The sequence below is a fragment of the Rhopilema esculentum genome, chromosome 14 (assembly GCF_057945365.1).
Source record: "Rhopilema esculentum isolate cy_ngs chromosome 14, ASM5794536v1, whole genome shotgun sequence".
NCBI classification, from domain to species: Eukaryota; Metazoa; Cnidaria; class Scyphozoa; order Rhizostomeae; family Rhizostomatidae; genus Rhopilema; species Rhopilema esculentum.
In genome coordinates this window covers 1,044,830-1,061,988 of record NC_142828.1, presented here as the reverse complement: position 1 = coordinate 1,061,988, position 17,159 = coordinate 1,044,830, and the positions used below count along the sequence as shown (strand labels likewise).

General features: G+C 36.8%; 2 protein-coding genes across 2 annotated transcripts in view; both read right to left on the bottom strand.

Moving 5' to 3' along the window:
* The window catches only part of LOC135696299 (uncharacterized), a 30,616-nt gene extending 28,081 nt beyond the window's left edge, over positions 1-2,535 (bottom strand). The window contains exon 1 of the mRNA XM_065215653.2: positions 2,384-2,535. The gene's annotated coding sequence lies outside the window, so the exon portion shown is untranslated. The remainder of the gene's footprint in view (positions 1-2,383) is intronic.
* Positions 2,536-3,978: 1,443 nt separating this feature from the next.
* Positions 3,979-17,016, bottom strand: LOC135696341 (clathrin interactor 1). The gene is made up of 9 exons (XM_089112488.1): positions 16,831-17,016; positions 13,641-13,839; positions 11,733-11,871; positions 10,484-10,618; positions 9,671-9,854; positions 9,122-9,555; positions 7,916-8,055; positions 6,617-6,769; positions 3,979-4,941 (listed from the first exon to the last, which is right to left on the bottom strand). The coding sequence occupies exons 1-9, from the start codon at positions 16,860-16,862 to the stop codon at positions 4,330-4,332; spliced, it is 2,028 nt and encodes a 675-aa protein (XP_088968614.1). The 5' UTR covers positions 16,863-17,016; the 3' UTR covers positions 3,979-4,329.
* Between the last annotated feature and the right edge of the window lie 143 nt (positions 17,017-17,159).

Here is a 17,159-nt window from a genome sequence, read left to right as displayed (position 1 = left end):
TCTTACCATGATAAATTTGACAGGTAGCTAATATATCAACAAAGTTCCTTTTCACACAAATGATGTTCTTTGAGGGCCTGTACAATATAGTCCTTCCTGGCATTCTTCTTACAATACCTCCCTCTGCGTCATCTGAGTGCATTTTCTAGACATAGACTAGACATTTTCTAGACTAGACTAGGGCCTATCTTCCCATTCTGATCGATTGATAGCCTAACACCAGAATGTTTCACAGACAAATGAGAGAAAAGAACTTGCACTGGAAATGCTTCCATGCCTATATATTGACTTCCCTCTTTGAGAATTACAGTAAAAGTCTCACAAATTTGAACCACGGTTAACTCACGCTTCGCTTCAGGTTTATAAGCCATAACAACTTTTTGACTAAATTTGCATTGAAGTGAATTCCAAAACATTCCGAAATAGCCTGACCAAAATGTCACAAACAATAAGTCCACATGAAACTTCTGGTCAATCACCTAGCTCCATTTAGTGAAAATTATGATGTTGGTCAAGCAAATTTCTGAGAGCCTGACCTTGGCCATAATCATAATCAGAAGTGAACCACTGCTCAGTAAATGAAAGGGCTCCACAAGAGAATAGTGAACATCTGAAGATCATAGAGAGGCATGCAAAGAACGAATATTTTTCGTTCTTTGAGATATTTTTTTCTAATATGGAAAAAACATATTGCTGAAAATTATTGGTCAGGCTGAGCCTGACAAGCCTGCCCTCCGGCTTCGCCACTGGTTTTACCACTACCCCATATTGGCATTAAAATACCCCAAATCAAAGATAGATTAACTGAAAGACTGGTTTACAGAAACCAAATGCAGCTTTCTGTAGGGCTATTACCTCTTAGTTGGTATCACGTTTTACATAATCCATGAGCCTTTAACGCAAAGAATGTCTACTTGAAAGATCTAAATAGAAAATAGTGCCAAAAAACTCAATATGGTTACTTTTCAATGGTTACACATAATAACCCTGTCCTCCTAAACGTTCTGAGCAATTAAAGATTGCTTCCCTTTGAATAAAACCATCCAGGCTAGAGCTAAACAGTTTATAGTCTAAATAACAAGGATCAGAATAAATACTAGATAAAAGTTAATTGGATATGCTGCTAAGATATCTCATTTAAAAAGCTTTTCAAGCAACCAAATGAGTGAGGTAAATCAAATCAACCAAATCAAGTTTGGACCTTAAAATTAATATATACTTATTAAATTCCATTGACTATAATTGGCCAGCTACTAGAGAAATCACATGATAACTTGATAGGAAACCACTCATTGAAACAGGTGGTTGGAGGGCAGCTTAACAAATGGTGGCACCATGGAGGGGGGGGGGGGGTGCATTCCCCAGTTTTTAGCAGGATCATTAGGGCAAAGAGCCAAGAAAAAGGGCACAAGTTTGCAAGGGCCAGGGGGCAGCAACACTGGGTGGGGACTTGCTAGATTACCTTCCAGTGTTTAAGACCATCAACTGATATCATGACCTGCCTGCTGAAGTCCCACTGAAAGGCTAAGCAATTTCATGCATGATATCAGCCTTTGGTTGCCAAATGAACACAGATTTAATTGATTGTCACGTGACAGAAACAAACAACTTGACACAATGAAACTAATTCTGCAGAAAATATCAAATGCATAACTGGGTTCATAAGTACCTAATTGAACTTTTGTCTAATTTATCAAGGTCTTTCAATCATTTAACCCTCTATAGGAGCAGGTTCAAACCGAAGCAAATACCATGCAAGGCTTCAAAATTTCTGTGGCATTCTATTACTGTTCGCATCCGGACAGAACAAAAGTTTTTGATACGCTTAGCCTCGAAGACAAAACTTATTGTGAGCATTAAAATGTAATACAACACAAACGAGATATTTGACGTCTTTATGGGAGGGGCTCCTGAACAGGTTTCACGAAGAACTGAAAATTCGTTTGGATTAAATGCAAGAAAAATTAATGCCTTGAAAAGTTGTACGAGTTTGAATGTTCGAAATTCAATTTGGTTTCTTCTTTGCCCGTCCAGGGGATGGTAGACGGAGACTGTTCGTTAAGGGCAGTTCAGCATGAAGAAAATTCACCAGAAATGTAAATATTTCTTAATCAAGAAGAGATACAATGTGAAAAATAAAGAACACGAAAGCTCTACATTTTGCACTCTTCCGCAAGTTCAAAACAAAGATAACCAGCCCCAAAAATCACTCAGGCCAAAAAGTCTTACGAGGCCAACCCATTTCTATGCCGTTTTGTGCCTCCTTTGCAAGGCTTCCTATGCAAGGGAATGAGCAATTAAAAAACCTATAAATATTTAATGAAGCTGGAAAAAAACGGCAGCTAATCGGCAAGAAAAAAATTAATAGAACGGGTATACTTACAAACTGCCACCTGCCTTGTAGAATATAGAAATCCGTTTTTCACCACTGGAAACCAGAGAGTAACCTTCCCACCACTCGGAATGAATGTTGGTGACGAACGCTTCCGGTATTTCGCCTCCGCTGGGGCCCTGGCACCTGTGGCCCTGGGACAAATTGCTGTTGATGTCAGTTTTACGCTCAGTTTTTTTATCTTAATATTTCATACATTTATTTTATGCATACAAATAACTACAAAAGTAATAGAAATAGTTGTCCAGTAAGGTGTATACAAACAGGAATCATAGACAAATACATTTTAAGGAGTGTTCAAGCCCATCCCCACTGACTAAAAAGGCTTCCAGGTGGCGAATGCCTAAAACAGCCGTTTTGTATTCCATCGATTAGAATCCCCAAACCTCCGTTGAAACATTTTTTGTAGGACTTGGGCAATGCAGGCACGAGTTTAGTTCGATGCTTTACGTGGAAATTGAAAATAACGTGTAAAATTGGTTACATTGCACCTTAATGTGTTTTAAGTTTTTCAAGGCTTTGTTACTTCAAAAATTGACATTTTCACGTTTGACCAGACTTCTTATGCAGAAAAACTTGCACATAACAGCAAATTTTTCAAGCAAACCACAACGACTGCAGATGAAACTTGGCCCTCCAGTACCAGCGTTTTCTAGAAGGCGCTAGGCCACTTTAGATGTCATTTCGACACTTGGCCTCTGTTGCCTTTTCCACCCCTACTGAAAACCAAGTATTCAAAACAAGAATATTTCACCTAGCAGGGTAACGCGACACCGTTAAAAAGAATAATGTAGTTTAAAAATTAATTTTCTCATTTCTACTATCTTAGTTTCCAAACTCTTAGCGCATAACAAAAAACAATGGTTGTGGTTGTAAAGGATAAGCAATGCACAAATATACTCAACAAGTTATTAAAGACAATTTTACTACATTTTAACTGCAACACTGTAGGGTGGCTTACAGTCAGCCAAAGCCTCAGCACTGCTTTGTGGTGCGGTTCTTGATGATATTGTTTATAGAGACTTTCTCTTGATTTTGCACGGGTTTTTGCAATGATTTTTGCAGAACCTTTTGCAATAATTTCTTCATTTATTTTTGTAACGATTTGTGCGATGTTTTGAAGGTATTGTGCGATATCATATCAAAATACCACCACAAACTCAAAAATAACATTCCCCTGATTTGCAAAAGTCTAAAATCAGTCTACAGAAGAGTCAATCTTTCCCGAATGAGAGCTCTGACTTTAAAATGTAGTGTTTGACAATTTCTTGAATGTCCAGATGTCTAAAAGTTTGATACATTTTTGTCTAAAAGTTTGCTACTTAATGCATGGCAGAAATTTTTGCGGCATTAATAAGCGAGGATCCGGATTTAAGTCCGTGTCCGGATGAACAATCACCCAATAATACCGACATTAATTTCGTACAACCGAAGATTTGAAAATACATATACTACTTAAAAATAAACTTTCCGCCTAGGTGACTACGCTATTAATACAAAATCTAGGAACAATATACCCGTAATATTATTACCCTTGACACAGGGAGGCGACACAGGGAGGCGACACAGCTTAGAGAAACACAAAGTCTGGATCCTTGATATCTTATATTAACCAAGAACATCAATTTTAGAAAATATCAATTTACAATGAGAAGAATCATGTACAAAATAACAGGGTTGGCTGCTTTAGATACTACATTGGAGCAAAAGGCAAATCATATAAAGGACGAAGAGGTCTCGCAACAGAGACCCCACTGAAAATGGGATGCACTGAATATTCTATCGTGACTAAGGCATTTGATATCATCAAATAAACCAAATAAGTAACGAAGAAGACTAAAAAGCATAATTTCTCGCTTGACGAATGTTGCGGGGCTGCAGCACTTGTCCCATGGAGAAATTTCGGCCGAAAGGAGCTGTAGCAGCAGAGAATTAAATTAAGATCTGAATTGTCCCATTGGCCCTTGCATCGGAGTTTGATATTGCGCTGGCATTTGCATGCCCATGCCCATTTGTTGGTAGCCGAACTGCATTCCCATATTTTGATTGCCTAACATACCTTGGTTGGCCATACCTCCCATGTTCGAGCCTTGCATTCCAAAAGTCATTTGTTGCGACCTCATTTGGCCCATCGACTGACCGCCCATCGGCTGACTGCCCATCGGCTGGCTGACCATCGGCTGGCTGACCATCGGCTGGCTGACCATCGGCTGGCTACCCATCATCCCCCCTATCTGTGAACCAATCATCTGGCCACCCATTTGGGGATAGCTCATGGGTTGCTGCATCTGTCCTGTTTGTCCGGGTCGCGTCATTCCGGAGCCAATTACCATGTTTGATATACCGGCATTCAAAGAACCCATGCTTGAAGGCTGCATTCCTATTGGTGCGTTCATTGTCATGTGACCAACTGCGGCCTGTTGATTGGTCATTTGATTCATGCTTGGCTGTATAGGCTTGTCCTTCGCAGAAATAGGACTAAGTGTGTCAAGACTGATATCCAAGCCAGTATTGCTCCACATTGAGGTCTTCTCCTTGGGTGATACTCCCTTTAGAAGAAATTTATGGTGTTAACTGGGTATATGGCCTAGCTTACATTAGATTGACAATATAAGTGAATTTATCAAAGTGCTAATTCAATTATTCAAGGCAAAAAGTAAATATAACAGACAGCTAATTAAATTTTTCTTTAAAACTTGAAAAATTTTTCAAAATGAGGCTCTAAGTTAAATGGGTTGGCGCCTTTTCGCGGGCAGCGCTTTTCGAGGATAGGTGCTTGTTGGAGGAAATACGGTATTATGTTTGAAAACAAAATTTCTGGCTCTCATAACAGACTGCGACGACAACTTTGTTGAAACAACACACTGTTTAAAACTAATCTTGTTCATCGCGAAAGTTTTTAAAACAAGGCATAAAGCAAATTCCAATTTGCACTTAGATTGTACAGTTATGTGATCCCATCAAAGTTTGATTGCTGATATGGCGTTGAGATCAATGCAAATGTAAAATAAAGAGCACTCTTGAAAGGCAATGAAAAAGTGAAGTGCATTTGACGATACCTGTACTAACAGTGAGGCAGACATCTATAAGCAAGAAGAGCACTAAACCCACGCAAAACAATATTAGCTCGAATGCAGACTTCGATTAAGCTTGTCGCCAGGGGGGTACTCAAATATTTTTAGAATAGGGGTGCTCAGGCTTTAGTTGCCTAATTGGCCACGGGGTAGTCATTATCTTTCGCTCCTTGATATCGTCCATGTAATGTAGTATAGTAACAAGGATAAGTATAGTAGAAAGTAACGTGTATTGTAATATTTTATATACATAGAAAAAAGGCTTTAGTACAAATCATCAATCCAGAAAAATAATTTCCAGCTTAAAAATGAACCCAAAAAGTAATTTTTTTCGCCATGCAAGAAAGTTTGAAACTTTTCTCGTATTTGATACCCAAAAAAATAATTCTGAACTTCGTGAACATTTCGTGGACCCAAGATAGTAATTGTGAATACAGTTATGAGTACAATCCCCTGGGGGTTGTCGCAACCAATGGAAACATAAGATGGAGACATAACATGTGACCAAGTTATGAAACATTTTCATAACATAAATACATTTTAAACTAAAACTGAAATGAATTAGGTTTCTCATTTCTATGGCAAACATTGTAAGAGAGACACAGGATGGATACCTACCCAGTAACTTCAACGTTTACCCTACATAGTTAGACACCTTAGCTTTTGAGACTTTACGATGTCACTAAACCATACACACTGTCCGGCGAATGTTAGGCCCCTTCCACCTTTAGTGAATTTTTCAAAAGAACAATCATTGGCCTAGAAGTTGGACCATTGATACTTTGTTTTGTAATAAGCTTGGGATTATGATGAATTTTGTCATATAATAACTGAAATATACTCGCTTATTTCCTTCTCATTAGAACAACGGTGTATAGAACAGGACAGTTCTAAGTCTCTATCCCAAGGTTCAGGCTTAATGCGATTATCAGACAATTGCTGATTAGGACCGGAGCTCAACACGTAGAACAGTCCTGTTTTATACACCAAAAGTGTGTACAGGTCTGCCTAAACGGCATCGATCACTTTGAGAGACCGGTAAACTGAAATTTTCATTAGTCATTAGAACAAGATACATATAGAAGGTAAATGTAAACAATATAATTACTTACTGAAGCTTCTTTTGAAAGAATTTTCTAAAAAGACTTACCGATGATCTGACTGGATTTGCAGCTAAAGTATTTTGATTTGCTAAAGGTGGACTAATTGTTTGCGAAAATCCAGTAGGAGCGAGGCCGGCTTGAAACGAGGACGGTGTTGGGGTTGTTTGAACGGCACTTGGAGATGAAAGAAAGTCCAAACCCTGAAAGGAACAATCGTTTTCAACATAGGGAGAAGAGCGGGCACATAAAATTGCATGAAATAGGGCAATCAGTCAGAAGATGAATATGCGCCGACTTGCTGCGACAAAAATTGAAGAAATATGAGGCTTTTTATACTGAAGAAGTCTAAGTGCAGTAAGAAGGTAGCGTAAGTCTAAGTGCAGTAAGATGGTAGCATAAGTCCAAGTGCAGTAAGAAAGTATCACAAGTCTAAGTGCAGTAAGAGGGTAGCATAAGTATAAATGCAGTAAAAAGGTAGCATAACTCTAAGTGCAGTAAGAGGGTAGCATAAGTCTAAGTGCAGTAAGATGGTAGCATAAGTATAAGTACAGTAAGAAGGTAGCATAAGTCTAAGTGCAGTAAGATGGTAGCATAAGTATAAGTGCAATAAGAAGGTAGCATAAGTCTAAGTGCAGTAAAATGGTAGCATAAGTATAAATGCAGTAAGATGGTAGCACATGTCCAGGTGCAGTAAGAAGGTAGCATAAGTCTAAGTGCAGTAAGAAGGTAGCATAACTCTAAGTGCAGTAAGAGGGTAGCATAACTCTAAGTGCAGTAAGAGGGTAGCATAAGTGCATTGCAGTTAGAAGGTAGGATAATTATTTCGATGGAAAAAGTTGGGAACAGTTCAATAGCAGATCAGGGAACGAAAAAAAATCAAAGAAAGTCTAATGATATTGAACACGTTATTTCACAAAAAGCCAAGCTAACTCACTACTAGTGACAACATAAAACAGCAAAAGCCCGTATTGAAAAACTGCAGATTCTTGGATGAGTTTTGGCAAATTAAGTATAAATCGTCCTCTATTGTTGTGTATTGTTGAAACTTTACTGAATGTCTGCTGATACAGTTTCGAATTAGTATTGGCTATGAAAACAACTTTAGGTAAAATATACAAAACAGATTTGATATTTCTGCATTATGATCAACAATTGTTTGGCGGGCAGCTGATTCTTGCTTCTGCTACATTGTGGCCCTGTGTTAAAACTGTGGTTATATGAAAGTTGGGGATAATTTCCATTTCAATGTAATGATTTTATCACGAAAAAATAACCAATAAGGTTTTGGGACTATCTGCACATTTAGAAGAAATTTAGAAGCACACAATACAAAATGGTAGCTTTACCTGCAGTGATGTTGTTGTCTGAGAAGCCGGTGTCACATTTTTCCCAAATGAGCTAAAGTCACCAAAGTCCGTATCGTCTTCGGCAGGTTTGCTTGAGTTGAAGGCGCCAAAGTCTGCGAACTGACCGTTGTTTGTCTCCGCTGAAATTGAGGAAAAACTGTCAGAATCATAAAACATTTATATACATTCTTCCTTTAAATGGTCTTATTGGCATGATCAAATTATTTGCATGGAGTACAAAGGATAAATTAGAGTCAGGCAAATGCATATAAATAAAGGTAATGTTTTAAGACAAATAAACCCTGAGGGTATCTTTTTCGAGGAAGAAAAACATATTTAGCTACTTTAAGAAAACAGATACTGATGATGGATGACGCATTGAAAACTTCAGGATAGGATGGCGCAGTTCAAGCACTACTTGTTCTTTTTTATCTAATACCCTTTGAGACAAGGGTGTGGTACTAGGACAAGACCAAGGGGGCCCTCTTATAACCATTCTCAAAAGGGCTACATTTCGGCCTTAGCAAGGGGTCCAGAACCATCCCGGCCCAGCCCCGACGCATCTTTACATCCATGTCCTGTGGGAGCTTTTACATGTAATACCTTTGATAGTACGAAAATGCCGGGAACAAAGTTAATGTAATACGGATCAAGGTTAAATAATAAGAAATCATACATGATTGGTTCCTTTTAAACCAATCAGTGCCCTTAAAACATAACACAGGACTATCATTACTGACTGAGCAAAGAAATGATTTGTCTACATACAAGAGAGTAAAGACATTGAGTAAAGAGTTAACACTTTGCTATGACTGTGATATGATTAAGTTGTCTTAACTTTGTATAGGTTTTCACTTGTCCATTCTATCATTCTGTCACCAAATCAAAATAATGGATTCTCCTAAATATTTATTAAGCCTTTATTAGATCCCTTTCAGTGCTCCTTATCTGATATAATTAGTCTTTATAGAAAAAGCAGATGTTGTCGCAAGTTGATCTTTTCAAGAGCAGCCAAGCAGATATTGTGACCATCTTAATCAAAGCGTGGGGAACGAAGCTTAAAACTTTGTTTTTCAAGCCACTTTTTAAGATTTAAAGTCCCCTTAATCAAATAATACTCAAGTATCAGCATTTATAACCTTAAAGCATTCACCTTGGAAACCAAACTACCAACATTAAGTTTAAAGAGCATTCAAAGTTTCATGCCTGGAGTAGGTGCACTTGAAAAGCCCCCAAACAAATCTTGTTCGGGTGCAGTGTTCATTGGGAGCAAAGGGGGGTCGGTGGGGCCAGCGCTCATAAGATCGACGAGGTCATTCATAGCCGAGGGTGCTGTCGCAGTGGTGATTGGCACTGTGCTTGCAGAAGTTCCATTTTCTCTAGGTTCACTCGCTGCTGGTTTTGGAACGTTAACAAGACTGGCAGCTGCACCCAGATCGATTTTTCTAACCGGCTGCCGAGTTTGCGTGGGAGCGGGCGTTGGCGTGGGCGTGTCAGGTTTATCCAGCTCCGAACCCAGATCTGATGAACTAAACTTGGAGGAACTTGACTTTGATGAACGGTATGAGAAAATATCTTCATCAGCTGCCTCTTTATCTTCCGATACTTCTTCGCCATCTTCAGGTTCGTCTTTATAAGCACTAAAACGAAGAAACAACATTTCCAGATATCTTATATCATGGTAAAAGGCGTCTATGTATGCTACGCATGCGGTGCAAGCTTAAGAAAATGTTGCAAAAACAAAATTTCGCCTACTTTCTTCCTTTATCCCACGATTTTTCTTGGTAATCTTTATAATCCCTCCTTCCAGGCCTAATCTCGTTCAACTTTTGTCCAATTTTGTCCTTAAACTCTCCAAGTTTGCTTTTTCTTTGAAGATCCATTGCATCGAATTCGTCCCGTGACCGAATCGATGAAGGCTCTTTATCGTAACGATCACCTTAAATGAATCAATTAATGAAAAATTGAAAAAATTTTCAAGCATATTAACAGGCAAAGGAATGTGTACGAAAATGGTCTACAAAAAAGGCAGTCGCCATGAACTTTACATTATCTTTTATCCAGCAATCACTTCACGGACAACTTTTAAATACATTTAAGTGTCTAGGTAATTTAGAAACCAAAAGGAACAACTTCATTACAAACGATTTCCAGAACCAAATCAGAACAAAATAGAAAATGTGAATCATGATATTATTTGTTTTAACATCAAGCATTTCCTACGTGTGCTACAGGGTTACGTCTAAAAGTATATATGTCTAAATGTATAAAAACAACAAAGAAAAACTAAAACTATAACGGAAAAGGCTAGCTCAAGTGGTTATGCATTTAACTTAGATACTAAAGTTTACCCTTAACCCCTTAGAACCTATTCAAACCAATTGTCCTAAACTATGTTTCCAGCACAGATGGACATGTTCAGAGTTGGTTTTCATAGATAAATTGCAATAGATAAAGGCATGTCTTAGCAGGAAACGACAAAAATAATGGCAGTAGAGATTTGAAGCTTTCGGCCAGAGTTGAGAATTTAAAAAATTTGAATCAAATAACCGTTTGTGTATTACTTACTATAAAAACCATCGGAAACTACATCTGACGACAGTCCAACATATTTCTCTCTATTTTGTTTCGCTCTTTTCCTTTCTTGTCTCAGACGATCGTTATCTTGGACAAAATCTATGAGTTCTTTGGCTTTGTGTCGTACTGTGAAAAAATGAGACTAATGCATTTTTTTGCAAAATATAACAGATCAGATAAGCATAGTTAGCAATTGTTGGATGTTTTGTCTACCATTCATTAGGAAAATGTTTATTGATAATGTCGAATAATGCCTTTGTAAAAGTTGTTGACAGCACCAACAATTCCAACATTGCATATTGAAGAATTTGGATTTCGAATTTACTTCTTTCAAACTATCTTTACAGGCAAAATTTCTTCAGAAACTTTGCAGTCACACAAAGTCTATGAAAAAACAACACCCTTATATATATCAATGAAGCTTTGAACATACGAAAAGAAATGGAAAACCCAATAAAGACATGTCGCATGCTTGCTAAAATCTGCCTGATTTGTTTTTTATCTAAAAACATTGCAGCATAATACATATGAAAGTTCTACCTTAGATATAAAGGTTAAAAGGTAAACTTGACCAAGGAGAAGGGATGTGAGATCTGTGTGGCCTAAAATCGATGGCACAAAATCGCGGAAACATAGCATACTAAAGTTTTTTTCGCCCGTCCGCTAACTTCGCTGATTGGTAAAAAAAGCCAATCAAGCGCGTCTTTTTTCCTCTCACGTTACTTTGAATCCGCACCTGGATATAAATTTTCTGCTTACTTTCGGTCAGTATCCGACGTTTTACTCTGAAGAGTGTCAAACAAAAAATACTTCAGTATGCTGTTTGTTGTTTCAGGAAGCTCCTAATGTATCAGGAAACCTTTTCATAAGGGTCTGTGATTTAAAAACTTAGGACGAAAGAACAAAGAAAACAAACTTATTTGCTGTGGAAGGGCGGGACGCTTTTCATATATGATTTGCAATATGAAACATTTGTCAAACTCAGGACCTCTTTACCAAACAGAACTTTAAATAGGTGGCAGGCAGAATTTAAAGGATGAGATAGTTAATTATATCTTGGATACCTATCGGAGGGTTTGGTGATCAGATTACATATATGTTATAGACACACCTGACAGAGTACAACAAGAAAATAGCAAATAATGGCGTATTTAAGTCTCTATAACCGCTTAAACCTATAACTAACACACTAAATATGAAAGAAACATGTTGTTTTTAAATCTAAATAGCTGGAAGTTACCGTTAAGTCCTTGATCTTTGCCATTCTCATCTGTAAATTGGTAGCTTTCTAATTGTCTCATGTCATACAAATGATCCCTTGTGCTTGTGACAACTCTTTCTGAGCCATTTCTTAGAAGGTAATGTAACAGCAACAGGGACTAGCACAAAGAAGAAAGAAATACAGTTCATGGCTTTTTTGCAATAAATAAACTCATTATTGTCAAGCATAATGAAACAGTATTACAAAATGTCTGTCTGAAAAGATAATAACAAATGAGAAATTAGTTTAAGTATGACAACTTTGTCCTAGATCTATAGCTATCTAACTGAGATTATGATGTAATTTTCACTATCTACACCATAATTTCAGATTACACCCACCAGGGCACCCTTCAAGTCCTCTGTGACTGGTTAAAAATTTTAAGATAGTTGACCCAACACCTTGGAGAATGAAACCATTTTTGGAAGAAATTTTAAGGAAGGATTTTTGCTTTTGACCCATTTCTGTACAAATTTGTTAACTGTCAACTTTTTAAAATCAATCAAGAGCAAAACTTTCTCTTGCAATAATATTTGATGTCTTAAACACATAACCGCTGAAAAACTGAGAGGGAAAAATCATTGAATGAGATGAATGCTACTGGCAACAAATTCCAAAAAAATGAAAAGCTGCCATATCTTTTTGTATGAATTCTGAATACACACTTAATGCTTAGCAAAACAGATAAGACACAGCCATTGTGAAGAAAGCAAGATTTCTGGAGGTAGTATTAAAACAACAGGTTCAAGCACTCCACTCAGATGAAATCCAGTTTAACAGAATAAGCTGTCTTCTGTCTTCTATGCAGCTTTCGATTTGTAAAAAAGGTATTGTGGGAGCTTCAACAAGGAACAAAAGTACTTCCCTGGTTTTTTCAGGAAAATAGTTTCATGCAAGGCTTTTTCAGGAAGGTCTTTTACAAGTGTGACAAACTACCCGCAAGTTTCCTTACGAAGGTCAGGGACTGCTTGTTCGACGATAATATTGGTAAAAAGGAAAAGCCCTCAAACACTAAAGCCTAACCTTTGGCTTTCTAAATGAAATGAAGCAATACTGCCTTTTTCCCTAGCAACTTCCCAAGCATTATAAAAAACTAGTTATCAAAAATAAGTAATACTTTAGACTCGATTTCATTTGGAATTTCATCTTCAGTTTCTTTTACTCAATCTGACTTAAGGTATTTCTTAAAAATATATTAGTGCAACGTGTTGATATATTAATATTTCTTGCCACATTGATTTCAAATGTTTAAATTTTTAGCAAAAATGGTCACTTTAAGATTTATAGCATTTTCTTTTATCATTTAATCATTGTGTGTATATAAGCAGGTCCACATCAGCTACATGCTGCCATTAGCAAAACATGCATATCAAATAAAATTTTGTGTGTATGTATGTAACTTGATCTTTCACTCATGAATATTATGAATTACAGGAACTAACTTTTTTGTACATGCTATTTCTGCTTCTTGTGGGCAAGACATATTTCTTTAAGCATATTCCTTAATTAAGGAGGGTCAAGAGCCTGCAGGCATACCAATAATTTGGAGAGGAATTCGACGAGGGCAATTTCTTGCATTAAACCAAAAAGGCCTGTTTCATAGATAGATTAAAAGTTTTGCCTGAAAATAGTAAGTACTAGACTGGTGCACTGCATATATTGGCTGCTGTTGCTATTGAAAGAAACAATTTTGGTTCAAAAAAGGTTTGAATTATCAATTTTAACTGTAGTTGTTTGAAAACCATTAAAATGTACTATCATAAAATTTATTACTGCAGATTTATCATAAAAGTGAAATGTTTTAGTGAAAATCACCCTAAAACTCTTTGGTACATATACATCGGTTTAATGAAAATTACTGTTTACAAGACAAAACCGTTCTCTCACCTTATAAGTTCTTCTCCAATTTTTCTTCTCTATCAGCATTCTCTTCCATAGCATACCCATCACTTCTGGAAAACTCTCATACATAAAAGTGTACTTTGCTATGTCATTCATTAGTGATCCATGAGGTCCCCACTGATCATCATTTGTTGCCTCCCTTACTTTGGCTTCCACCTCTGTATAATTCATCACCACATTTGCCCTAAAATAAATGTCCATAAATTATAACAAAAAGAAGTATGTATTTGTTCTAACAAATCTCTAACAAAATTTGTTCTGATACACACAGACATACTTACTGATACACATATCAATTTAACAAAGTCATTTTTATTCTTAGGTAACTTGATACCATTAATGTGTTTATAAACCATAATTAACAACACATACACAATCAAAAATTTTTGTTATCAAGATACTATAAAATACTATATAAGATACTATAAAATACTATAAAGATATATACTATATTTTGTTATCAAAAGGTTATCAAGAAACTATAAATTTTGATCGTGTATGTGTGTTTTTAATTAAGTTAATTAAGTATAATTTCTCATACAACACACAGGATCTCTTAAAATCCTTGGCCCAAAAAGCCAGTGATCAAAAAAGTCATTTTTGTTAGACACTCCTTAGAGTCAGCCAAATTTTTGCATTTCTTGTTAAGTGCACAAGAAAGTTATGATGGAATAAGGACTTTAAAGGAATACTTCTAAATTAAATACAACTTGTCTAAATCAAAATTTCTTCTGTTTGAAATAGGTTTTCTGCTTGAAGGTTATCAAGATACTATAAATAGTGTCAGTTTTCAGGGTTCTTTGGAAAAATAAATGAGAAAATTTTTCATTGGGCCATTTATAAAACAAATGGTTCTCATTTTGAATAAAAATGCAAGAATTGAAACTGCCTGTTAATATTTTATAATGGTACAGCTGAGTATCAAGGTTTTATAACAAAGCAGATCTGATGAAGCAAATCAGGTTTTTAATTGAGACACTCTTATTTTTTGGGCAAAAAGTACTAGAGATTGCTGTTTCTCCTATTTTGAGCCATCTTCAAAACAGCAATAAAAAGCATGAAAAACAGAAATGGATTTCTTTCAAGTAAATAATAAAAAACATTCAATCTTGCATTTTCCATGGTGCTGCCTGCACCACAAATCTAAGGCTGAAAATTGTGGGTTCAAAGGCTTCAAAAAATTTTCAGGGAACCATTTTAAGCCTGATTGCTTTGCTCACTTTATTGGACATAAGCAGCTATTGATCAACTATTGGAATTGGAAAGGGGGGGGGGGGGTGGGGGCGGAAAAACTAAACTTTTGCCTTCGCTTGAAAGATATTTAAAATGTACTTTTCATTTTGTCTCTATTTCTCTCATACATACTGTGAACGTTCCTGGCACCTCACAGCCTAATAGATCTGTTGATTAGGGCAAGAGTGTTACTACCTGAGGCAGCACCATGGTAAAGGAAAAATCTTTTATAATCTTAAAGCCTGGTTTTCATATATCTTAATTCGTCGGCGATGATCCCAGACGCAGCTTCCCGATGGTCTATTACAGTCTGCGATGGTTTATGACATATGAAAACCGGGTCATCCGGAACCATCGGCGATCATCCCCGATCATCGCAAAAGTCAAAATAATTTGACTTTCCCCACGCTTCCCAACGAACAATAGTAAAGAGAACAATGGATCAGGAATGTTCTGTCAAAAGTGAGTTCATTTGAACTGAAGGGAGGGTAACTGTTTTGCGGAAAAACTGGAATGCTTTCGACAGTACAGGGAACATTAAGGGGGCTATAATTCCTAGTTTGATTCCTAGTCTTAAGTTTGAGTTTCATCATTTTTTAAGGTGAATCAGGGTGAATCTTCAGCTATGTCATGATCATTACATAATCCACTAAACAGAAATTTTCCCAAGAAAATTCATACTGGAATTTGCTTCTCCTTTTTTATCTTCATTGTAACAATGGCTTCTTCTGGAGCAATATTTTTCTGACGGGTGCGCGGGGAAAGTTTCTTACTTTATTGTGATGAATTTTCATTTGCAAAATATCCTGAAATTATCAATGTGTTGATCATAAACGTCAATGTGTTGATCATAGATCGATGATAATATCAAAAGTTGACTATTGGCCTTTATCAGCAGCCATATTCCCAAACTTTCATCAAAATTTTAGTTTTGGCGCTTCAATATTGTTTATAACATCGGGGATCGTCCCCGACCGCCAGGGATGGTCCCCTACCATCAGGAATGCTATGCATCGGGGATCATCGCCGACGGGATACAATATATGAAAACCAGGCTTAATGCTTCAAGTTTGCCGGAAATTGCATTCTTTTGAGCAAACCTTAATAATAAATCATATTTCAAAATGAATATCCACTTATTGAAAGCAATGGTATTGATCAACCTTCTTGTTCTCGTCTCGAATTTTTAATCTGGGACAAAATTTTCAAATCTGGTGATAGGCACAAAATTGGCGCTCACTGTTCCGGCCTTCAATATAATTTACAGATATAATATATGTCCAATATTGACCAATTTCCATAACCAAATTTGGTTATTGAAGATTTGGATTATAACTGACAAAACCCGAGCAGCAAATCACTTACCCTGGGTGCCAGAGTCTCCATTCTTTAGTCTCAGAAATATAGTTAGAAACAAGTCACAGAAAAAATTTTTGAGTAAGGAGTCTTTGCGCTGGGTGGGACAAACAACTTGCTTTGGAATTGCTATTGGGCTACAGAGACTTTTACCATTCAGTCACAATATCAGAAGTGATCTTGTGTTTGTACAAAATGTGCAAACAAATGTACTATATATGCTTCAGTTCCTGTTAATTTTGGCTGTTTATGTACCTTAATAAACAACTTTGGGAACTGTTTTAACCCCTGTTTTAAATGTAATTTTTTTAGAATAACTCTTGCTTTTTGTTTAAGACCTTGTTCTGCTAAAATCAGTTACGAGAAAATATACAGCAAGGAATCAGATTTCGACGAGGATGACAAACGGAAGAAGACCGAAAATCGTTGGGCAGAGCAAATGTTAGCACATTAAATCAAACAACTGATAAGTCTGGCTTAAAAATTTTCGATTAAACCTTTCGTCACGATATATGGCAATCAGGTGACAAGTCTTGGCAAAATTTTGTCGTGATTTGATTTTTGAACTCGCATAAAAAATACTCACACTTTGTCTTGTATTTCTCTGAACTTCCACATTTTGGCTATATTTTGAATATGCCCTTTGATAAATACAGCTACCTTTACTAGCCTGCCGTTTTCTGATCGTAACCACCCTTCTCCACTCGTGGGATCAACAAAAATTCATAGAATTCCGACAGTAGCTGCGATGGGCCTTGGAGTGAGTTGGCCAAAATGGCTGCAGGAAAAGAACTGGGATCGAATGATTTGCCGACTTCTTTCCCAGACCCTTTCAACTTCAACTATTGTCACACACTCCGGTTTCTAACAACATCAAAGGAGCTTTTGTCAAAAAGATAAATAAATTTATTTTAT

What these genes read in the sequence shown, in the direction of transcription:
- LOC135696341 (XM_089112488.1), bottom strand. Translation starts at nt 16,862, where the DNA reads ATGTGGAAGTTCAGAGAAATACAAGACAAAGT. An exon ending in AGAGAAATACAAGACAAAGT is followed by an intron (nt 13,840 to 16,830) that starts GTGAGTATTTTT and finishes CATTTATTTTAG; the next exon opens with GGCAAATGTGGTGATGAATT. An exon ending in TTCAAGTGCACCTACTCCAG is followed by an intron (nt 8,056 to 9,121) that starts GCATGAAACTTT and finishes CCTCAATTTCAG; the next exon opens with CGGAGACAAACAACGGTCAG.